We start from the raw sequence: 25,744 nt of genomic DNA on the forward strand, positions 1-25,744 counted from the left end.
TTCCACTAAGTTGTTCATGACAGAAAGGCTTAAGTTCACTTACGCCTTTTTGTCATAAAAATAATATTCACATTGTAGTAAATATATTTCTGAGCATACATACAATGGACGGGCGTAAGTTGCATTCAGATCCGTATTAAAGCAATTGCGACTTCAAAAGAAGCCGAATTGCCTTATATTTTTCGTTCATTGCTTTATTGTTGGCGGTGAGTAAGTAAACTAAATAATGTTGTAGTTTGTGGCATTGTTGGTTTTTTCTTTAGTTTTGTAGTGCGTATTATCTTGTTGAGCTGAAGAGAGTGATCAGGATGGACGGTGTTTCGCTATCTGATAAGGAAATATCCAGGCTTTTGGAGGAAGACGACTCTGGACACTTCATTACAGATATTAGTGTATCGTACGACAGTGATGCCGACCCGGAATTTAAGGTGGACAAAGATGGAAGTACTTCAAGTGATGAAATGCTAATAGAAACAAATGTGGCCACAAAATCATCACGTGCATCCAAAGCAAGAAGCATACCATCGAATCCCATGAACTGGAAAATAAATAAAGCCAAAATTAATCGTAATTTAGGTAAGAAATACGTTACCAGTGCTGGAAAAATTCGTGAGGCTCGCAGTGTACGCAATGTTTCATGCAGATGCGTGTACAGTTGCAAACAAATTATTAATGAAGAGAAACGGAAATTTGTGCATCGTTTGTACTGGGAACTAGGAGACATTCATAAACAAAGAGATTATCTTCTGCGTCACATGAAGGAAGGTTAAAGTCACGCGGAAAACATAACACCATGTCCAGAAGGCAGTACACAGTTGACTATTATTTAACTATCGGTGGGAAAATGATACAAGTTTGCAAGCAATTTTTTCTTTGTACTCTTAAAGTGTGTCGTTTCGTGTTGCAGAAAGGGCTTTCTTCCGGAAGTACAGGTCACGAGCTTCGAGGGAAACCAACAATGCCACACGATGCCAAAACACAGTTTAACTTCAGCAGCGAAAAATATTGCAAAGGAGCATACATTATCAATGCTCCGAGTTGAATCTCATTATTGTCGATCTTCATCAACCTGCTATTACTATGTTGAGCCAGGACTGTCTTGTGAGAAGCTCTACAACCTTTATAAGGAATACTGCAAGAAGAAGAAAGTTTCACCTGAAAATGTAATAGGGCGTACTTCATACTGGAAAATTCTGAAAGAAATGAATATCAAGATACAAAAGCCGAAGAAAGATCAGTGTAAAACTTGTCAGGTTTAAGAATTTGTGTTCTGAGGGAAAGGAGAGAGAAATTGGTTTATGAAGAACATTTGAAAAGAAAAGAAGAAGCAAGATCAGAAAAGCAAAAAGACAAAGAAGAAGCAATAAAGGATGACTCTCATGTAGCTATCTGTTTTGATCTCCAGTAAGTCTTGACAGCGCCATAATGTAAAACGGGTGTTTTGTATTATGTTCGTAAACTTAATGTTTACAACCTGACCATCTACAATCTAGCCACGCGCGAAGGGTTTTGTTACATATAGGATGAAACAAGGGGTAAGAGAGGTCCTGATGAAATTGCCTCTTGCATTCTACTCTACTTGCGAAATTTACCTCCTCGAGTAAAACAAGTGATGATGTATTCATACTGTTGTGGACAGAATTTGAACAAGAAATTTGCAGCAATGTGTATGTATGCCGTCCATAATACAAGTGTAACCTATATTGACCACAAGTTTCTTGAACCAGGACACACTCAGATGGAAGCTGATTCCGTGCACAGCGTCATAGAACGCGCAAAGAAGAACATAGATACCTATACACCTTCTGATTGGTGTATAGTTGCTAAGATGACAAGACGGAAGCCGCAGCCATTCACGGTACATTCGATGACAACAGAAGATTTCTATAATTTTGATGCCACAAAAAGCTATTATAAGTTAGCTACATTCAAAGATCAGAATGGTGTTACTTTGCCATGGTAAAAGTTAAGATGTCTGAGATTCACGCAAGACGAAAATAAGATTCTCTTCAAGGAAAGGATGACAGAGCCTTTTAGAGAATCCTCACATTCAAGATCCTTACGAACACCTGGAAATGAGTACAATCTTCCTCAGCTGCTCTCAGGACTGCTACCAATTTCCAAGGAAAAGAAGAATGATTTAATGAAACTGTAACACTAAAGTAATACCGCAAGAGTATCACAACTTTTTCGCAAGTCTCGTTACATCCAATGACGCTAAGGACTACTTAGAGATTTCCTACGTGGACACTCAATAAAAAAAACTTGTGCGTAATCTGTAATCGCTAATGAAGATTGGAATTAATCTTGTTATGGGTAAAAATTAATCAGCAATATTGCGTCTCTATATTAAAAAAAAAAAAAAAAAAAAAAAATCTTTATCGTTATCGTGGTTGTTTAAACGAAAAGTGGTAAAGTCCAATCTAGAAAAATTATTTTTCCTCTAAATGAAAAAATACTGAACTGCTGTTATAATTGTATTTTTAATTCATTTTGTATAATCGGTAACCAGTTTTATACTGTTTTACTATTGCGTAAGTAAACAACACTGGTATGTAGAAATTCATTTAAGTACTTTGTTGGAAATAAATTGTTTATGACATAAGGGCGTATGTATGACACTAACATGTAAAAATTCAATAAAAAATGTAATGTATGAAAATGTACATGATAAAGGGCATAATAAATAAACTTTGACCTCTAAATATGAAAATAAAAACGATTTGAGATTGCTTCTAATGTGAGAGAGTGACGAGAGATTCAAATCAAGCAAAATCTTCTTTCCTCTCCTGTAAAAAATTAAAAATGCAACTTACGCCCCTCTGCCATGGAGGCGACGAAATTATCTTCAGTCTTTTTCGTATTTTGTTGCATTTCTTCTTGTGTATGTTGCATAAAATTATCAAAGGGCTTTCCAGTTAATTTTGTCTGTATGTGACATTCAGGGAAGTCATATGAATGTTTCCAATAATAGTACATACAGGAAATGCGAAACTACGTGATTTACACACGAAAGTTGTCTTAATGATTTATATTATCGATAAGATAATTTAAACTACTACATGAGATTTCGTACGTCGAATATTTTGTAGTTTGTTATATATTACATAAAACTTTTCTATACTTCAGTTTTCTTTTGTTTTGTTCTGTTTTCCTTCCTTTCTTTCTTTTAGGGATATTTCACAGATATTTCATACTTCATAACATTTCTAAGTTTAACCGGATTCGATTTTTAAGGATAATTTTTGCAATATTCTCTTAACTAGGTAGTTTGATCGCGATGTTGTTATAACTTGTGTGGCCGGTTTCGTACTTTACCAGCTGAAAACTAGAGTGAAACCCGACTGATAGTATAACTCTGTAAAATTGTTTTCCTTCTTATCCATTATTATTTCATTAAAAAAAAAAAAAAAAAAAAAAAAATATGTAGAGACGTAGTTATTACTTCGATGGGCAGATGGTCAGAGCTTAGAACTTTGTGAAAACTTACTTCTTCCTGACCCTATTTTCTGTAAAGTAGATGTGTGGAAAAATACCTTCCATATTTTCCTCCCTTGTGACAGCTCTTATTTCCTTTGTGTTTTTCTCCCGTACTTCTCTATTCTTTTGATTCAAGTTGTGATCTGCCTCTTCCTCTTCGTTCTGTAGCTCTTGTCGATTATTCGTAATGGTGTTCTTTCTTTATCAGGGTTGGCTAGTTTAAGCAAGCTAGTTTCTTAAAAAAAGTTTAAGTCGTGTGAACTTCATGGGACGTTTCCACAGATCAAACCATCTGCATTAGTTTTATCTCCTTTCACCTTTTAATCAAGATGTCCCATGTTCAATTCTCGGCCGAACCACAACCCTTCTTTCAAGTGCAAACCAAGTAGCGATTTGGGTGTCACTTTAAGCGAAAGTCTTCATAACCTTGGTATTACATAAGGTTAAACATACAAAACAAAGTTTTTTTTTTTTTTTTTTTTTGCTTTTCGAGAAAAAAAAAAAACATGGCTTTTGCCAATCATGTTCTTTACTCATGCCCATAATATGCTCATATCTACCTACTTTTCTATCGTCTGCTGCTTTTATTATTGATTCGTGCCGAAGTCGTCTTATTTTGTCTGTAATCTTCAAATTATTTACAAATTTAACCGTTTCTTTCCTTTCTCAAAAATTGTGTTAGTTATACGGTTATTGTTGTTGTTCTGTTTTCTTTTTCTGTTGTTATTACCCAGCTTTCAGCTTCGTATAATAAAGGAGGCAAGTAGACATGTCTATAAAGTTTTTTTTTTTTTTTTTTTTTTTTTTTCTGCAACAGTTCCTTGGTAAAATAGTTTATCTGTTTGATACTACACATACGTAACTTTTATTCTGTATTGGTTTTCCTTTCCTGATATTACTCACGGTAGTTAAACTCATATACTTACTTTCTCTCTTTGCTTTTCATATAATTCATCTGTTAGTCTCTTTTTCATCTTTTATATGAAGTATTTTATTTTTCTTTGGATTCATCACCATTCCTTCATTCTACAGAACTACAATTCTATGAAAATAACCAAATGAAATTTTCAGTTAAATCTTACGGTTAAGCCCTTTAGCATAAAGGAGTATTTTATTTTTCTTTGGATTCATCACCATTCCTTCATTCTACAGAACTACAATTCTATGAAAATAACCAAATGAAATTTTCAGTTAAATCTTACGGTTAAGCCCTTTAGCATAAAGGAGACGGATGATTAATGGAAGTGAATGATCATAGAAAGTAGGTTTTGTGTTTTCTTACCGGGGATTCTCTGCTATTAGTGCTATATCGTCCGCATGTCTAAACGTATATCGATTGCTGCTTATAATGTTTACTTTCAATTCCAGTTGCCTACGTTTGTTGTAGCGCTTTTGTATTATTTTTCCTTCTCTGTAATAGCTTGTTTAACCTCAGCATTCTATCTCTAGTTTTAGTCTGTTTCCCTTCTATCTTCATTCCCCATGTACGATTTCGCCTACCTTTTTTTTATTATTTATTTATTATGCTCTTAAAATTTCTACATTCTTTTTCCTTCCATCTCTCATTTCTTCATTTAGTTGCACAATTCTTCCATAGTCCTTCCATTTATTCGTTCCTAATTCTTTTATCTTGTCATTACTGTATTCATAACCTCGGTCATTGGTCATTCTCGTTTAGACTGTTCTCGTTCAGAACATCGTTCAGAATACAGCGACAACGAGAAGGTACAGAAAATAAATTCTCGCGTTCCTTTTATTTCCTAAGTTAGAAGGATAGTCAATTTATCATTAAGTATGGAGGACAAAGGCATTTTCAGTCTTTTCAAAAGTTAAGGATTTTAAGGAAAGGCAGGACAGAATCGAAATATTAGAAAGTGGCACCGTGAAAAATAAGAATATAAAATTCGAATCTAATATTGTGTAAACAGTCTTAAGAGATAACAAAGTGAATTCATATGTTCCTCACTTGTAGTAATTAATGCATTGAAATCAATAAGATCCTCGAAGTAAATTTCATCATGCTTTTATTTCAGCTACTTTTGTCACAGTGTCCGTGGAAAGAATATCGTTCTGAAAGTGGGAAAACTTACTACCATAATGTAAATACAAAAGAATCCCGATGGACTATTCCTAAAGAATTAGAAGAGTTAAAGGCTAGGATCACAGCAGAAGAAATTAGTGGGTAAGTAAAAGAAAGTTTTCAACTTCATTGTTAACAATTGTCACTTTTTACTTCGGGAAGAGTGAAGAAATTGAAAATAAAATGTAAAGACATTGAACCAGAGTTTCAAAGTTTTTTTTCCCCCTTTTTCGAATCTGTATGTACTCAGTTTTTTTTTTTTTTTTTTTTTATATTTAATTGATTTTCTCAGATTCTTTTTAGTTTCTTATGGAGCAAAAATCTTAAAATGTAGTTTTAATAGAAAGATAACATCTTTCGTACTGTTTACAACAATTTTCTGTTCATTGGTAGATAAAAACTTCTTCAAGGGTATCCATTCTTTTTTATTTTAGTAGTTTAATTCCGTGCCTCTGGAGTTCAGCGTTTGTTTGTTTATTGAAGTTTCGCGTTCTTTTCAGCATAGAGGCTATATGAAACGTGGAATTACAGTTTAAGATAGAAACCGAACCACTATAATGCGTTTAATTTCAAAGCGCTTCCACCGGGGATCGAACCCAGAACTGTGCACCAAAGGCTCGCGCTAACATTAATCCAGCTGGGAGAACTGCTCAGCATTTGAGTATGTGGAGAATATAAGTACTATCACATAAACGTCAAGTGCTTACAAATCATAAACGGTTGGATGTAAAGGATGAAATAAAAAATAAGATAAGAAAATGTCAGAGAATGCACCGACCTGACACTGAGATTATGAATGAACATGTAGCATATTAGGCATATTGGCATAGTTAGTGAGAACTGAAAGCGTAGGAATAGAAACTTCGAAGCAGTAGATATCGAAAACCAATAAGCTTAGTAATAGTGGTCTGTGAAAATCTAGAAGTGGCACTGATGTTCAGTATTTGGTTGCTCGGTTCCACACATAGGTGGTGCTTGTGTTCATGACGCTACATTACAGGAGAGCTGCGAGTGTTAAATAGAAGTGTCAGTGCTCGACTAAAACATGGTGTGATTCAAACCACGAACGGGCTGACATCATTACCGGTCGTGGAGATGGAAATGGGCGTGAAGCAGCACAACTCTATTAGGAGCGTTTTCCTAACAGACACCAACCATCATACAGAATATTTACAGCAATTTATCGGCACATCTATTTTATTATGTAAAACGGGGACCGTACTACATGCCCATGTGGATGCAGGTCGACAAGTGGACAATGGCCCAGGTAGGAGTATGAGGGAACTTAGCCGTGAAATAACTTTTATTTATTTCTTTAGACGTAAAATGCATTTTAGCCATGCGTTACATGAAAATGCTTCGTACCAATACCACCTGCAAACAATACAAGGACTGACAGAATTGGATTTTCAACCATGTGAAGCATTTTGTCAGAGGTTCATTCAACAGATCCACTACCATCATGATGTTTCAGGCATCAGTATTGTTCACTGACGAGGCCACGTTTAGAAGGGATGGTATCGTCAACATGCATAACATACACACATGGGCAGATGCGCATCCCCATTGTATGGTAGTCACTCATCATCAACACTAATTTGGACACAATATATGGTGTGGTTTATCCATGATCAACTGATCGGCCCATACGTGCTACCCCGAAGACTAAATGGAGCACAATATTTGGCCTTCCTGCAGGATACGCTGCCCGAACTACTGGAAAATGTTTCCGTAGCGATTCGCCGCAACATGTACACTCATTATAGAGCTCGCGGGGCCGCGGTGGCTCAGTGGTAGAGCGTTCACCTCTGGTGCTTGGGGTCCCGGGTTCGATCCCAGCCCCCGCCAAGTGAACTTTGTGGTGGACAAACACCGTGTGCGTGGGTTTTCTCGGGGTTCTCCCGTTTCCTCCCACTTTCTTCATTCCACCATTTCATTCATTACTCATCATCACCGTCTCCTTTAGCCTAACCGGCATAACCGTGGGACGTAAAACTCAAAGATTTCATTTCATTTTTTCATTATAGAGCTCCTGCGCACTTCAGTATGAATGTTCCCCGGTGATTGAACCCAGGGATCGGGCGTGAGGGTTCAGTGCATTGACCTGCCCCATCTCCGGACTCGAATCCACTGGATTTTATATTCGTGGGGACTCACTAAAAGTGTGATGTATGCTACTCCAATCAGTGATGTCAATGACTTGAAAAGCATATCCATAACGCCTGTACAGCTATTCGCCATGACCCAGGTATAGTTCATAGTCCATGATCCGGCCTTCTCATGCATGCAATTCTGTCCATGGCGGGCACTTTGAACATATCCTGTGATGTGCCCGACGAATGTGTGTTTGTGTTGTACCTGCACGTCGTTATCTACTGGTTCAAACTTACTGTTGCCACGCTTTCGGCCCTCACTAACTCCCAATATGCTGTATGTTCATGGGACTTTTTTTTTTTTTTTGCTTATCTCGGAGTCAGGAATCACCTCATTAATTTTTACATTAATTAAGTTACACCCTGCAAAGTCATGAAATGGCGTTTCCACATTATAATACAATTTAGAATGTCCAACCGTGATAACGGAGAAACCAAAAGATACAGAGAAACGAAACTTTGCACAAAGCAGCTACAGAAAGGACACCTGCCCGTGTATTGACGAACATATATACATGTTGCCAACCCTAGACAAAGTTATTTTTTTGTAAATTGAATGACCTAAATTGGATATCATCATTAAAAGCAACAATGAAAATAAAGACAAAAGAAATGGTAAAGCAGATCAGTGTTGCAAACTTTTCGAGAAATAACGTGAAACATGTGTTAAATGCAAACGCCGTTGGCGCATACAGGGAGTGAGATACTAACGTTTAGTACACTTGAAATTAAACATTGACAAGAATTGTTTACGCTGACTTCAAGTCTAGAAGGGCCCTTTGAACACTGTTGCCATTAATAGAGGAGAAAAATATATAGGTCACTAGTGCAGTATGGTTTAAAACTTATAGTGCAAGGCAACAGAGCATGAGGAAAAATACTGTGGTTATGTGAGATCGATAAGTCACATACTGAGATATTCTGTATCTTGTTAAAGCTGAGAAGTGTGGTTTGTAAAAGATGGCAATGCTGCGTGCGCCAATGGCGTTTGCATTGTAAAATAATAATAAAATAAAACCGCAACTCGTTCCCACTTCTTGGTAGTCAAAACCCAGTAGTAGGATGAATCTTTAAATCAAGATAACAGCAAGTGCGGGTGAGACGGCATAGATGTTCCGGTTTTTCCTGAAACTGACGAGCTTATCTCCATCTGCTGTCCTATGTGGAAGGGAAAGAGGAAAAAAGAGTTTGGCGTTTTGTAGGTAATTAGCATGTTGAAATTGCAATATTTATATTATAGCTTGGGAATTGCAAGCTCAGATAGATATTCATTACGTGTAATGTTGTTTTATATTGAAGAAATAATTTTTATTATATATTTATTTAGCTGTTTAGTTTGGAGCTTAATACCCCTTCAGCGCCTAGGCTATGTGAGATGTGCACCTATAACTCAAAGTGGAATTGGAACTACGTGAGCTCTCGCTGGGAATCGAATACGAGTCTCTGCAATAAAGCTGTGTACGCTAAATTCAGAGGTGTTTTTATTATTTTTGGCCCAGTTTGTCAAACCCAGAATTGAAAGATAACTGAAGGTTACTGTCTTGAATAGGTATTCTGATTAAACCAAAAATATCAATAAAAAGATTCATTTGAATCTCATCCTTTTAGTCAGAAGGTGGAATATTAGAAAAAATAAATAAATAAATAAAATAAAATAAAAATTACAAAATGAAGAAAGAAGTCAGACGGTGTTCAAAATAACTAATGTGTTCACTGTAACTGTAAATGAAATCTCTCCGAGGATTTATTACTCACTATTTTATTTAAACTTAAAAAAGTAATAAAGATACCGTAACACATATTGAATTTGATTTACCATAGTATGTGAAAGGTGAGATAACTGGTAATAATATAAGATGACATTCACTTATTGACCGATTTGTTCGCCAGTCATTCTTTTCCACATGGATCACGTTGCTTCGGTGAATTAAAAGATATGTAAGTTGTTTTCTAGTCACAGCATCTCAAATAATGGACATTCAGGTTCACCTTTTCTGTTAATAGGTTATACACAGTCATGTACTTGAATCATGCACAATATATCAAACAGAATATAGGGAGCATATATGTTTTATTATTTTGCAAAGTTTTGACAATTGTTTTAAATGTCTCTGTTTACTTAACTTCTAATGAAATTTTATGCGTGTTCGTTTTGCTTTCTGCGCAGACATTTATTGTCTGATATATATCGATGTATTTGTTTTGTTTACGACAGCTGACACGGTAAGCCTTTTTTCTCTTCCTGCACATTAACTAGGAGTATATTCTGAAGTTAACACTTCTTCAATGAATCCAGTGGTGTCCAGCATAACTCGAGTTATATTATACTGTACAAATGTGTAAGAAAGGATTTTAGAAAATAAGAATTGACAATTTTTGAGCGATCGGTAAAGTATGTCAAAAATAGACATTTATAGGAAGGGAATGGGGTACCTCATATATATATCTCGTAAAGATAAAGAATTGTAAGGATGCATCATAGCTATATTTGAACTCTTTTTCATTTATAATTATGTTTATAGTGACTTAATACAAGTACGCTGAAATTCTGATGGCGCATGGTAACTTATTTTCTGATTGATTTTAGCAGTCAGTCTGGGAATACCACATCGTCCGAATCAAATGCACAGCTATCCGGGACTGCTGCTTCTGCTTCGCCAAGTGCTTCAGGGTCCCAGAAATCAAATTCTTCGCAACAATCTTCTCCGCCTAAAGGAGGATCGGCTTTGGACCAAGCTATGGCAGCCACTTTAGCGGCTATTAGCATTCCAACTCCACCATCTAAAACAGGTAAAGTATTTAATAGTAAATGAATAAACATCTATTTTTGTGAAAGCCAAAATATCACTCAACTATACAAAAAGCTTATCACTTACACTTTTACTTCTTCGTTTCGTGGATCTTCTAACCGCTAAAATAATCTAACGATTGTCACCAAATTTTGTACGCTTATAGGATGGTTTGTCACTGAAAATCTAAGGTGAAAGTGACTTTCAGATTAATCATTTAGCGGAACCTAACGATTTTGCGTGGCGGTTCTCTCAAAATAATAGGAATTTACTCTTCCCAAATTAGAAAACACGAATAAACTAGGCCTTAATTTTTTTGGAAAGTTATTTTGGGTGGTTTACTTAACCCGTGGGTCTAGGTAATAAAAAATTACCTGTTTTAAATATTTGAATCTAGGGACACCTTCAGATTATATATATATATATATATATATATATATATATATATATATATACATAAATATTATGACTTATAGTTTTCGAGTAGCACAATACGACAGCCAAATACGAGGGTTGTTACAAAAGTTCTAAGCCTACTTATGAACGGAGCAGCAGAGAGTTTATGGATGGAGTTACTTTTCAACATAGTCCTCTAACAAGTCAACACGTTTTACCCATCGATGTTCAAGTGCGGTAATGCCGCTGGGAAAAATGATTAGTCGAAAGCGTGTAAAATTTCATCTACGGCATGCATGACATCATCATTGGTGTTAAAATGAGTACCTTCCAACTCCTTTTTAAGCTTTCGAAAGAGAAAAAGGTTAGAAAGTTTAAAATCAGGTGAATCAGGGTAGGGTATCAATCCGTAGCTGCAATCGTGAATTGCTGTATTGCGATGCCTGACTTGTGGCTAGGGGCATTGTCTTGATGGAGAAGCATATCTGCTGTCAGTTCCCCACGACGCTTCTACCGAATGTTATCACGCATCTGTCGTAGAAGACCTGCATAGCACTCCCGAGTCACTCTTTGTCCCGTTGGAAGATAATCTACCATTACTATCCCTTCCGAATCCCAGAAAACTGTAGCCATCACTTTCCCAGCTGAGGGCACTGACTTGACCTTCTTCGGAAGGGGGATAAATGGTGTTTCCGCTGCCTAGAACTCTGTTTGGACTCTGGTTCTTAATGATGGTACTAGGTCTCATCTACTGTTATGAATCAAGTGTCTCATCTACTGTTATGAATGTAGTGCGAAACATCTAGATTTGTCCGGAAACATCTAGATTGTCCCTTGAAATGTTGCGTCTGGTGAGAATTGATCAGATGCCAAAAGGTTTAGCACCCATCTAGCGGAAACCTTGTTCATTTCCATATGCTGGATGATAATTCGGTCAACGCTTGCAGTAGATAGTCCCTGTCTCAGCAATCTGCCTGATGGTCATTCGCTGATCATTCATGATAATTCCATGCACTTTGCCAGTGTTCTCCTGAGTTAGTGCCTCCTTGAAAATTGACCTAGCTTTCATTGCAACACATTTTGTGAAGATACCAGACGTTATTACCAAGCTCGAAAAAGAAGAACATACTTTATCTAGGTCTCTGAAAACCTTCAATGCACTCAATGATCTGAGTGGTCTACCCGGTGACAACTGCGCGGACATTCGGCCAATATGTGATAGTGTTATAAGTGCTAACCCAGATTTGGAAAAATTGAACTTTGCTAGTGCTATGGAAGGTAATGCAGATGTAACCGTTGACAGTGAATTAATCTTCCCAAATTACTTGTTTCCAGTGTGCTCGAGTGATATCTGTAGATGTGGAAAGATCATTTTCACATCTAAAGCAAATTCTTCTCGACAGAAGACAAAATCTTCGTTTGAAAATCTTAAGAAATTGTTGATAAGTCTAGAGAACAAAGATATGAAATAGCTTTTAAGTGAAAATAAACTGCTAGTGTTGTGTAAACAACTTCATTTTAATATTTCTTGTGGTTTGAATATTTCCTAAACTGCTAACAGGACTGCGTGTGAATAAAGTGTGATAGTGTTTTTGCGTTTATCATTTTGTTTCATTGTTACTACTGAAGAATGATGAACGGATCGTAAGATCAGGGGTGGATAACTTAACGTAACTGTAACGTAACGAAAATAGTTCTCTGTAACAAAATTATTGGTTATTTAATGTAGGTAGGTACAAGGTATAACACCAATTTTTGTTACGACACCGTAACGTTATTCGAGCATGTAACGTTATTGTACCGTAACTAATTGAAGGAACAAATCTGTTTCGGGTATTCCTTTCACGCTTGGTGGGAGAAAATCAACAACTGGTACCAGCTGAATGAGATTCTTTCCTCTGCGGGTATCTAATGGAACGAAAATGTGTGGAACAGAAGCTATTTCGTTACAAATACTATTTGCCACATGAGTAACACAGTTGACCAGACAGGTTTGGTAAAGGTATTGTGTTCATCAGTTACATATCTTATCAGATCTTTGGAGAGTTCCTCGGACATGGTATCTATTGTATTGTTCTTCAGAGGGTCACATTGAATTTCGTTCTTCAGGTGGTGAAGCAGAATGAATATTTCACTTTCATATGTTGTTATTGCAAATATGAAGTAGAGACAGGGAGAAAAAAGAGATCGATTTCTGTGAATATCATAGGAGGAAGTCAGTCACATACAAGGAAAAAGGCAGGTGGAAGGGGATAGCAGGGTCAGGGGGAAGCCCAGAGTGAGACAAAAGTAGCAAAGGGGAGGGAAGATAGACAATCTCTTTCATTCTTCATCTTGCTTTTTCATAGCGCTCTTCGCTGTCCACAACAAGAGTAGGATTAATTTATGTAAGAACTGTTCCATGAATGGTGGGCGCAAGCCTGTGAAAATCATATTATTATTATTATTATTAAAACAAAGCCCACAAAATAGCTAAGAAATTGTGTGATGCATGGCCACGTCATTGGCTATCAATCTGCATTATTTTTGGAATATTTCACCGTTGTTTGCTGATTCTTAATCCAGGCACATCCCCAATTTGTTCACTATATTGAATCAAACTATATTATTATTATTATTATTATTATTATTATTATTATTATTATTATTATTATTATTATTATTATGTCTAGCGAGCATAGCCTAGTGGCTAGCGTTCTTCTTTCGCAAAAGGGAGATCCTGGGTTCAAAGCTTGTGGCCTGCTACCCTGACCGGTTTTACCAGCTTTTTTCGTTGTTCCACAAAGTGAATGTCGGGATGTTATCTTTAAGCATAAATCCTGCCTGATTTTCTCCTTTCCTTTTTCCCTTATTGATATTAAAATATTCTGTTGTAAATTGGCCTTAGAAGCTGCATTTGAAATATTTTACATAAATAAATGAATGTACATATATTTTACATAAGTAAATGAATGTCAGAGCACGCCAGGCACGCGCCCAGAATTTTTTTTGTTTGGAGGGATCCAAAGATTTTTGCAGGTCTAATACGTATATGTAGTATTTAACCTGTGTTATGCAACACCCGAAAAGACGACAAGTAATTGTTAATTAGTGCCTCTTATTAAACATGATAGAGCTAAAGATATTAAAATTTTTAGGCTATGTCAATCATTTCGATGACAAAGAAGTATATTTACTTATAGTAAGAAAGTTCACAAATGTTCGTCGACTTGCGAAGTTTTGTGGGGAGGAATCTGAATCCTGTGGATCCCCACATAGGCCTTGGTTTCAATTTCCAGTGGGAGCTAAAGTACTTTTCCGGCGTTGATTCAGTATCTTGAGACAATGGGAAAGCTTACGGTAGACTAGCGGAGTCCGGTTACGTGCTATGTGCCTTCCTTTTACTTAAGGAATAATGCTGTTGTTTGAGGTTGCAATTCATCAAGTATAAAAGGGGGAAGGGAGTTAGTAAAATCACTCATGTTGAAAGTTTACACACGTAGGCCGGGTCTAGGAAAATTCGGTGTAAGAAAACTCGGTGGGGGAAAATTCGGTGTACGGAAAACTCGGTGTGGGGAAATTTAGGTGTAAGGTAGATTCGGTGTAATACATATTGAATATTACTACTTACGATAATTTACGACACTTCATATTGTGAAAACGAAAACCATAAAATGTAATGAATAAAATGTTATTTCCTATTTCAAGAAAAGCAAATTTACTTTTTTGCCTTCAGTCCACTACCTCTTGCATGTCTTTCGCGGGGTATTACTATAAACTACTTTTCATCACACAATGAAGCTGACACTTTTTGTCAGAAATAAAACAATTATAAGTTCAGAGAATAGTTATAGGAACAACTAAAAACACCTTTCCTATAATATATCATAGAACATATACAAGGTGATTCTTTTAAAACTCGCGGATTTCATTTGGGTCTAGAATTTCTAACTGAAGTCCAATTTTTATGCGGTTTGTGGCAAATGATCAAGGAACATGGGAGATTTATGGAACTATGTTTACTGGTTTAAATTCATTTGGTGTAATATCGGCTACGCCTCTAAAAAAATCAGCAAATATTCACCACTGTATCGAATTGGAATTAGGTGAGGTGCGGTGTGGAGATTTGAGTATTTTTGTTAGATGGCAACCTCGCGACGGTCAATAAGAAACAAGAAACTGGGCCGTTGTATTGAGAATTATGCTGTGCTACTGTATCAATATGATCAGGACACGGTTACAATAATGTACTCTTTGGAGCAACGTGATTTTATCGTTAAAAAGTTTTTGGAGAACGGGATCTGTTGTTGCTACGCAAAGAGCATTTACACGCAACTTTGCCTCACGTTCTGCCCCAGACAGGAACATAATATGGTCGTTAGTGAATAAATTGCAGGAAACAGGATCGCTTCTGAGGAAGACAGGGAAGCATCGGACTTCGCTGGCGGATGTTGTGAAAGATGTCAGGTACCGACTCTAAGTCACCCAAGAAATCTCTATTCAACATGTGATTTCGCTTCAAATATCCAATATCTCATTCGAACTGTAACGTACAATGGCGAATATTTGCTGTTTTTCTTGCGGCCTGCTCTATATTACCTCGGATGAATTTAAACCAGTAAACATAATCCCATAAATCTCCCATCTCTCCTTGATGATTTGCAGCAAACCGAGGAATAAAGTACTACATACACACATACTTAATTACATCTGGAGTAAAACTACAAGCTCCCTTATGCTTACTAAGGAAACTAAAAAGAAAAGTTCTAACATTACAAATGGAACATACTTTATGTAAGCAGAATCCACTTTCAACATTACAACACTAATGGGGAGAGCTTGAGGCGGGTGAGCCCCCCCTGACTACGCCACTGCACTTTTGAGACACTTGAGAGCTATCCGAATGGAGAAAACTGCTTTCATCTACCGCTCTTGCTCTATGTAGACCAATATTTATAGAAACGAGAAATTATAGTTGAATGAACCACTTCCGGTTTTAGTAGAGAGTTAATAATAGAGATTAAATATGTTCTTACGAAACAGAAACCCGGATCTTAATACGTATTACGTTTTTCGATCTGTGATGATCAATGATCAAACCGGAAATGGTTTATTTAAAACACTTTCGGTTTGAGAAGACTATTTTAATAACAAACTCACTTCCTAATTCTTGACTTTGTATTTTTACCAAATTTGGTGATGATCCATGAAATACTTTATTTATTTATTTATTTTTGTCACACACTGACACACGCGAATATGGTAAATATATAATGGAGTTTCGATAAACCAAACTCTAGTTATTAAAAAAAAAAAAAACGAAAACTTGATTTTTGCCATCCCTACACACAATTAATCCGTTCTAACCACAGAAACATCGCACTGTGTGCGTTTTTGTGATAAATATTATAAAATGAAAAGAAATCTATCCTTCCAGAAAACAAAAGAAATAGGCAAATATATAAGAAACATTTAGACTTTTTTTGGTTGTACATTTGTGAGTGGAAGAGATTAAAGCTACTGCTTCGAAGGAGAATCCATCCGTTTTAACCAACAAAAGATGTAGAAAAGCAATTGGAAAGACATTCCATACTGAGGTTTCAAAGATCATTATCTTTGTTCTACGAAGTATTTTGTTGACACGTGAATCATACCAACTTACGCCGAAAAAGCACATTCAGATAGTTGTGTCGTAAAGTTGTGGGAAATCAGTGGGAAGTGGGAGGTGGGAGTGGAAAGGGAGACTGCTCAAGGCATAAATGATTATGAAACTGGAGGGGTAGACACGGGTTTCACTTTTCAAATTGTCATAATACATCCCTCCTCAGCATTTGTTCTTCAAAGAATGTCATCCATAGTAATTCATGAGGTTTGCAAGTGGTCTTTTGACTCTTTACCTGCAGTAACTCAATACGGAAGAATGCATTACAATTAATCCAAGTAATTAGGTGCAAAATTGTGACAGTCATCTGAATTGTATTTCTCTTTGGCAACAAAATTACCAGTTCCTAAATGCAGTATTTTCTAAGATATTTATGAATTAAATTTTACATGTTATCTTATGAAGATTCTGAAGCCTCTGATGATGGGAAGACATCCCCTTAAGGGGATCTTATACCTTTTTCAACTGGTTTCTCAGTCCCCATAAGATAACATGTAAACTGTAATTCATGAATATCTAACGAAATATGGTACCGGTACGTAACAACTTAAAATTTTTCATATGTATACAGAAAAGTAATAGAAATGAATTGTTGTTTCAATTTCACGCTTAATGACGTAGATCAAGAGTAACGAACTTTTTAAAGTAACATTGTAATGGACTATATATTGAAGGTTGTGTGTTCCAATGTGATCTTCGCGAACTGATGTCGTGCTGACAGGCAGGTATTTCCCTCCCCCTCTTAAGTCCTTTTCCAATGAGTGTGGTAGAACGCCGCGGGGTGCCACCCTCATCCCATTTCTTTCCTTCGTTTCTGCAGAGCGGATACATTTTCTGTGAATGTCACAAAGAAAGAATATTTGCTTCCAAGACAATTTGAAATATTTGCTTCTTGCGATTTCATGCTGTATGATGTATACTGCGAAAGCAAAGATCAGGTAGAGAACGCCAATTTCTTCATTACTAGTAACTCTAGTTAGATAATTATTGCTAACCACTAATTTCATATACGGACATAGTAATGTCACTATAATTTAGACTACGTGAACGTTTTTTTAAGTTTTCATTATGGTAATAAATATAAGTGGAACTAGGACCTCGAACATTTCTAGATCTTGTTACTCGAAAATAAGCAAATATAATATATACACATGGTGTCAGGAAATAACTTCGGGATGTGGATTCTGGGACGAAAACATGAAAAAGCCTATAGACCAACCTTGGTGCACAGTTGCGTTATTTCAGATATATTGTCCACAGAAAATTGGTCGTAACGGTACAAGAAAGCAACAACTCGAGCAATATTTTGGAGTTTTCTGAAAACACAAAGTTTTGTTTTATTTGACTGCAACATAATATGATTTAACTCAAAAATTTAAGCGAAAATCTTTTTAGTACGGTGACCCGTAACTTTCATTTTATGTTCTCGTGTAAGGATTAATTTCCTTAAGTAATTTGATGTCGTTTTCGAACACCCTGTGAACATACATAGTGAGACCTCGGGTCACGAACTTCATACCTATTCCACTGTACGGATGGATACGAGTGAGTTTTCTTTGAAACTCGACTCGACTCGAAGCAGACATCTTTGAGCTCGACTCGAGTTCTTGGCTCGAAAAATTTCCTCCAACTCGACTCGAATTCAGGTCGAGGTGAGGTGATTTTAGTTTAGCGTCCCGTTCAGCAGCGAGGCTATATGAGACGTGGACCTACTGATTAACATGGAATCCGAACCACATGAGCTCCCGCCGGGAATTGAACCCGGGTCTCCCACGCCAAAGGCGCGTATGCTAACCGCTTAGCCACGAGGGAGCTCCGAATTCAGGTCGAGTTTCGAGTCGAGTCGTGTGTAGTTTCAATTACTATTTTTAAGTATCCAACATAGATAATAGGTCAATGATACTACTACTACTACTACTACTACTACTACTTATTATTATTATTATTATTATTATTATTATTATTATTATTATTATTATTATTATTATTATTATTATTATTATTATTATATCATGTATAACCAAGAAAGTAGGCGGGGTGTACCTGTATACTAAAAATTATTTGACTTCCGAGCTCGGTCGCCGAGAAGTCTTCAGGAGGCAAGGACATTGTTCACGAGGATCTGGGTTTGAGTTCCGGAGAAGCAAGTATTCAGGCTCGAGCCAAAAATTGTTAAAAGTTATAGGGCGCCGGTCAAACATGTTCAAAACTGCTCGGCTCGGGTTTAGGGTTGTCAGTGGCTCGAGCGGGTTGGTTCATAGCTCATTCACTATCGAGCCGAACCGAGAAGTGAGCCAAGCCAACAGTTCACCCAACCTAGCCAACTCGAGCAATCGGCTCAGTTGAGCCGAGTCGAACCGAGGCGATGAACTCGTTTCAACGGAGCTGGCTCGAGCCGATGGCTCATCTGAGCTGAGTTGGTGACTCATTTGAGCCGAGTCGGTAGCTCATCTCAACGGAGCAGGCTAGGGCCAAAAGCTCAATTGTGCCAGTCGACGGCTCGTCTCAACCGAGATGGCTCAAGCCATTGGCTCAATTGAGCCGAGCCGATGGCTCATCTGAACCAAGCCGGCTCGAGTTGTTCGCTCAGTTGAACCGAGTGCCGAGCCGATTGACATCACCACTCGCGTTGGGCTTCTGCTTGAGCTCAAAAATTCGAACGTGCAGATCTCAGCTTTGATAGTAAGAGCTACAGTATATACTTATATTGGTGCTCATGACACTTGAGGCTCTCTCGTTATAAAAATTATTGTCGTCTCGTTATCGAGACGAGACGAGATGCGAGTAGTGTTCCTTGTCCTGAGCAACACTAAAAGTATTCCACACTACTGCTTACATTTCTCATGGCTTTCGCTTTCCAGTCTAATCAGACCATGATTTCAAAACGAGTTAAAATGAGCTGAACGAGCGAGCCATTTATCAAACTCGACTCACTCGAAACTCGACGTCAAAAACAGTGACTCGGCTCGGAACTCCACTCGAGAAAATTACCTTTGACTCGACTCTAAACTTGACTCGAGTTTCGAGTCGAGTCGAGTTTTAGCTCGACTGGTGCCCATCCCTGTTCCGCTGCGTGTGATCCAAAATTATTTTCCTATTGAAGTTCAAATAAATACATATAATTAGAATTTGTATGTGTATGTTAAACAAACAATTGATTGAAACCAATAAAATAATATAAATGGTTCAGAACCAGAGTGAACTCAAATGATTCATATCTTTATTCACTTCTTATATTTATATGCAAATTAAATTAAGTCGCTAAATTTTTAACTCTGTGAACTAACTTGGAGGAATAAAGTATATCTTCTGTACTTTGTACTGATTTCACTTGTGCATTTTTTTTCTCCTCTTGTAAAGTGATTCTTAAAATATTCACAGGTACAGTACATGCAAGATCAGTACAATATATCTTTATCAGGTGTTCTCCGTGGATGAGTCTGTAGAATTGTCACTTTTGTAATCAAGCAGGGGTCCCAGGTTTGAGCCCAGCTAGAGGACAATTTCTCTCCGATTCAAACCGAGTAATGGTTTGTAACCCACTTTAAACTGTAGGTCCCGTCCTTCATAACCCCCTGTTACATAAGAATGGGCCTAAAAAAACTTATTTCTATCCATATGTAATCTAAATAAAGTAAAAGTTTTGTAGCCATGGCCCCTTCTTCTTCTTCTTCTTTTTTCTTTTTCTTTTTCTTTTTTTTTTTTTTTTTTTTTAATGAATAACTGCAACTTGACGGTGCTAATTCGACTGATCTCGGTCTCAATCTTAAGAAGTGACCGCAAACCGGTCTAACTCGAGGTCAAAGGTCAACTAGCTGTTTTCGCTCAGAATCAAGACTTTCATTACAAAAATGTGTTTTATACTTCCCGCTTTATCCTAACTTAGGCTCCAGCCCAATATATCTTATTCTCTTATCAATTTCTTAACTGTAACTGTGTGAACCAAATAATCTCTCAGATGTTTAAGATTTCTTATCCCTTATTACATATCTAAAGTAGATTTTATTCATGCAAATAATCTCATGTATTAGCTTCCCTAACTCACTCCTTTGTTCAGACACGCTACTCGTTTTGGCTTATTCAATCTTGAACAGTAATGAATGGTCAGACTAGTAAATAATTTGTGCTCTACTGGTAAATCATTTATAAAACTAGTTTACATATGACCTCGAGTTTGACTTATTTTATTATTTAAAAAAAAATAGAGGCCACGATTATCCACAAGATAAAGAAAATGGTTCAAAAACAAGTAGCAGTGCCACATGTACATCACGCAAAAGAGTTTGGTGTCTGTGGTACGATATTTTCACAATTAATATTGAAACTGTAAATTGTAGTAGATTTCTACCACTTCCGGTTTTAGTAGAGAAATTAGATTAGAGACGAAATATATTCTTGGGACGCCTAATTAATTGCAGAAAACCGCTTCTTATCTATTACAGTTTTTATTCTATAGCCATCAAAGTTAAAATCGGTAGTAGTTGATTTCCACATCTTTTGGAAGACAGAAAATAGTAGTTATTTTTAGAAAGCTGAATAAAAACCAAAAACCCGCTTCATTCCTGTTCTATGGAGATCACTATTGAAACCGAGGTTTCAATTGAAGATCACAAGAGGAGATGAAAGGTACACCTGAGACGCTTGAGAGCTGCTCGATTGGAAGAAACCGTTTTCATCTATTTTTTTTACCGTTTTTGCTATATATAGATCAATATTTATTGAAAGCAGAAATTATAGTTGATTTGAACCATTGTAGGTTTTAGTAGAGTTAATAATAGATTAAATATGTTCTTACGAAGCAGAAAACCGGATCTCACTACATATTGCCGTTTTCGATCTGTGGTGATCAAAGGTCAAACCAGAAATGGTTTATTTAAATCACTTCCGGTTTGGGTAGGTGGTTTTAATGACAAATAAAATTCATTACTCTTGACTATATTTTGACCAAATTTGGTGATGATACATCAAGCAGCTCTTTAGTTTTTTCTTTTACTTTTTCTTTTTCTTTTCTTTTTTTTTACACACGTACACACACGGGTGGTAAATATATAAAGGAGTAGGAAAACCAAATTCTAGTTATTCAAAAACTAAACAAGGAAAACTTGGCTTTTGCCACCCCTGCATACAGTTAATCCGTTCTAACCACAGAAACGTCGCACTGTCTGTTTTAACCACAGAAACAAAAGATGTAGAAAAGCAATCGGAAACATTATTTTCGATAGTGAGGTTTCAAAGATCTTTGTTCTACCAAGTATTTTGTTGGCACTTGTCACTCCAGTTTCCATCGAAAAGGCAAATTCAGGTAGTTGCCGTCTGGGGCGGGGAGTGGTAAGGGAAACTGCTCAAGGCGTAAATGATTATGAAAATGGAGGTGATAGACATGAGTTTCGCTGTTCAAATTGCCACAATGCATCCTTTCCCAGCATGTGTTCTTCAAAGAATGTCACCTGTAGTAATTTGTGAAGTATGAAAGTGGTCTTTTGATCCTTTACCTGCAGTAGTGATTACCTCATTACGGAAGTAATTATTACAATTAATCTAAGTCATTAAGTTTAAAATTGAGATAACCATCTCCTTTGTATTGCTCTTTGGTATTCGTATAGAAAATTGCAAGTTTCTAAGTGAAGTATTTTGTAAGATATTTACGAATTAAATTTTACATGTTACCTTATGGAGATTCTGAAGCCTCTGATGATGGGTAGACACCCCCTAGCTGTAGGTCATGTCTGACAGTGGCGTAGTCAGGGAGGATCACCCGGCTCAAGCCCCCCCTCCCCATTAATATTGCGATGTTGAAAGTGGATTCCGCTTACATCTAGTATGTTCTATTTGTGATCCTGATGTTAGGACTTTTCTTTTTAGTTCCCGGCGTAAGCTGACCGAATGTTGTACTTTTACTCCAGATGTACTGTAATTATATGTGTGTGTATGTAGTACTTTATTCCTCGGTAACTATCAGCTAAATTTAAACCAAACTTGATGCGAAAATACCCAATCATCTAAGGAATAAAGATCACTACATGTGATGGCCGAGCTCGGCCGGCGATAGGCTCGGCTCGGCTTGCCTTGTATGTTCTATTTTATTTCTCCGTAACTACTGGCTGAATATAATCGAAATATGGTGCGCAGATAGCCCATTGTCCAAAGAATAAAGATCGCTATGCTTTACAAAGCGACAGGGCAAAGGACAGGTTCGCCTTTACAACAACAAAAGAACTACGAATATATTTTGTTTGACGGAAGGTGAAGGGGCTGAAGTATAATATTGGGTGTGAGAATGTGTTCATTTGGCCCTGTACATTGTCAGTTATTCGCTTCAAACGCCATATTTTTTTACCTTTTCATGCCGGCATATGTAATGACTTCTATATATTGATTTGCTATATATTACAGGCACGCCACGAAACCTCAAGTCTGAATCCAGCAACAATATCATATAGTTCTTTTCTTTTTTCTTTTCTTTCTTTCTTTCTTTTTTTTTTAAAAAAAGATATAATTTATGCAAATGTCTATCGCCAAACTGAAATATTCAGTCATCATTGGCGATCTGGCGATCGAAAATTCCAACCTGGCGACCAATTTGGTACATGGTTTTGTTTTATATTACTTAGGCACCAGACAAGGGTTGGAAAAAATAGTTTTATTTAAAAAAAAAAACATGTGTTTAAAACATAAAGAAAAGATATTCAAAACGTTTTAAACATGTTTTAAAACACAGACGAAAAAAAAGTCTTAAACATTTTGAACACTTTAAAACACGATTTTTAACGTTTCAAAATCATGTAATAACTTATTTCTTAGGACTTTTTGCTCTTTACTAGCAACCGACCTTTTCATTTATTTTATCCTGATTAATAACACTGTGCTGGGTACAGAATATTTCAGTATAGATTAGTAATTCTCAACTTATTTCATATTCCAACCCCTTTTTATTACACCCTCTTGCCAGTGATTCTCATAAGTACTTTCTTGGTTGTAATTGGCTTATTAGGTAGATTTTAAAATCTACCTACTGTGGAGATTTCACACAATCTATCAATATACATGGTGAAACAAAAGTCCTCACCACCCTTGTGCGTTGAGAACGGGTTGAGGGAGAATGATGAAACTTTTAAGTGGTCTGACACATCAGATAGTGCTATCAAGCATCATTGCTGGCATCTTTGATTGGAATTCAAAATTTCAAATACAAATGGAGTCATGTTACGTGTTTTAAGGCTAGAACTTGACCAGAAATACGCTTGTGCGGTTACTTTAGCCTTAAAACAAGTCATTTCGGAGTTACTGCTTCTGAAAATTTCCTAATTATGCTCTTAGGGGATAAGATCGCGTTTCATGGAGGCGGGTGTGAATTTTAATTGCAAAAATTTGATTACTATTTCAGAACACTCATACTAATAAAATTATCTTAAAATAATAAATTTTCGAAAAGTAATGATATTTTGAAGCACACTTCATATTGTGCTAACTTTATAATATTTTCTGGAAGCCTATGTAATTGGTTGTTTTTTAAGTCAATAATTCATTGAAGAAAAGTAATATATGAGGCGTTCAGAGCACTATGGATCCAAGTCCATTTTCAATAAGGTTCAGGTTTTCTCAGCAAATGAATTCTATTTCCAAACGTAATATTTTCGCTGTCAAGAGTCCGCAATAAGTATAACTAAAGCCACGTTAAAGGCCGTGGGATAGTTTCATATGACAGCCGCTAGATAGGGGCGTCAATGGGGCAGGAGGGCATCCGCCCCCACCCCACCCTGAATTTCAGACTTTGGGGGCAGTAAGGCAGTTTTAAAAACCTTTCGATAAGCAAGATCCAACAAAATAAGTTTGAGGTCCTTACACCGAATAAATAAGGAGTAAATACAGATGATCGAAACTGGAAAGTTGTTCCAAATGATGTCGTTTTTTCTTCCCGTAAAACTAATGTTAAGCGATTCCAAGTTGTACGGAGACTGACAAGGTATGATACATTCGCGAAGTGTCCCCTCGGGATTCGTGTAACATTGATTAAAGTGCAAAGTTCTCCGTGGCCCAATGTGTATTGTACTAATTTAAGCGGTCCATACCGGTAATTTCCATATTTATGGGCCTTCATATATCCGGAATTCAATCATACACTACTATAACACTCGGACACAAAGTTGTTTTTAGTTTCTTTAGATTTCACTGGACATGAATATGGGCATATGCAGAACAAATTGAATCAAGTACTCCTTCTCTGACATATGTTACCCACCTTGGCCGCCATCTTGGATTTAACTTTCGGTTTTTCAAATGGCAATAGGTTCAAATGATACATCAAATTAATGTAAACTTTTCTCTGAATTTCATTGGTGTACTGAGTTTTATCGTAGCTTGTATATACCATTAAATGTCAAGCACTTCATATTGAACCAAATAGAAACTTGTGCAGGGCCCCGTGTGTATATGCAATCTTTTATGTGTTATCGTTGATGAAATATTCTCTGAACTTATATACATGCAGACACACAGATGTCAATACGGAAATGGTAGGTCTTCACCCAAATCTGGCCGTATCTGGATCTACATTAGGCATTTTGACAGTAATACAATACTTCCTTATTATAGTATAACATGGAAGTAATAACAATCACTCATGGAAATGTAATAAGATTATGACACCTATGTTGTAAGGAGTTTACCAGTTAGAAATTGTTTTGATTTGTCAACATCAAAAACGTAAGCGTAACTGATATTAACTTGCAATGTCTATTCGCAAAGTGGCTGGAGGGAATGAACATGTAATACCTTCCAAATGGTACAAGCTACGGTAAAATACATTACACCAGTGAATGTAAACGTAAATGTCCGATGTAACACTTGCACCTATTTCCATTTGAAAAACCAAAAGTAAAATCTAATATGGCGGATCTAAGATGGCGGTCGGGATGGGTAACATGTGTCAGAAGCAGTACTTGATCCAATTTGTTTTTCATATGCCCATATTCATGTCCAGTGAGTAACATCTAAAGAAACTAAAATGAATTTTGTGTCCGAGCGTTATGGTAGTGTATGATAGAATTCCGGATATATGAAGGCCCATAAATATGCCAATTACCGGCATGGGCAGCTAAATTTAGTACAATACACATTAGACAGCAGAGAACTTTGTATTTAAATCAATTTTACACGAATCTCGAGGGGACACTTCACGAATGTACCTGGTGAAAACCAACATGTA

General features: G+C 36.7%; 1 protein-coding gene across 4 annotated transcripts in view; it reads left to right on the top strand.

The window, feature by feature from the left end:
- Prp40 (pre-mRNA processing factor 40) overlaps positions 1–25,744 on the top strand; it is a 219,048-nt gene that overhangs the window by 66,872 nt on the left and 126,432 nt on the right. For 3 of the 4 annotated variants that reach the window (XM_081740145.1, XM_081740142.1, XM_081740144.1), the window contains 2 exons: positions 5,514–5,662; positions 10,301–10,503. In XM_081740145.1, coding sequence (XP_081596271.1) covers positions 5,514–5,662; positions 10,301–10,503 — 352 coding nt within the window. The remainder of the gene's footprint in view (positions 1–5,513; positions 5,663–10,300; positions 10,504–25,744) is intronic. The other variant, XM_081740143.1, reaches the window with a different exon arrangement.

The sequence above is a fragment of the Thermobia domestica genome, chromosome 15, assembly GCF_964235325.1.
Source record: "Thermobia domestica chromosome 15, izTheDome1.hap1.1, whole genome shotgun sequence".
Classification (NCBI taxonomy): domain Eukaryota; kingdom Metazoa; phylum Arthropoda; class Insecta; order Zygentoma; family Lepismatidae; genus Thermobia; species Thermobia domestica.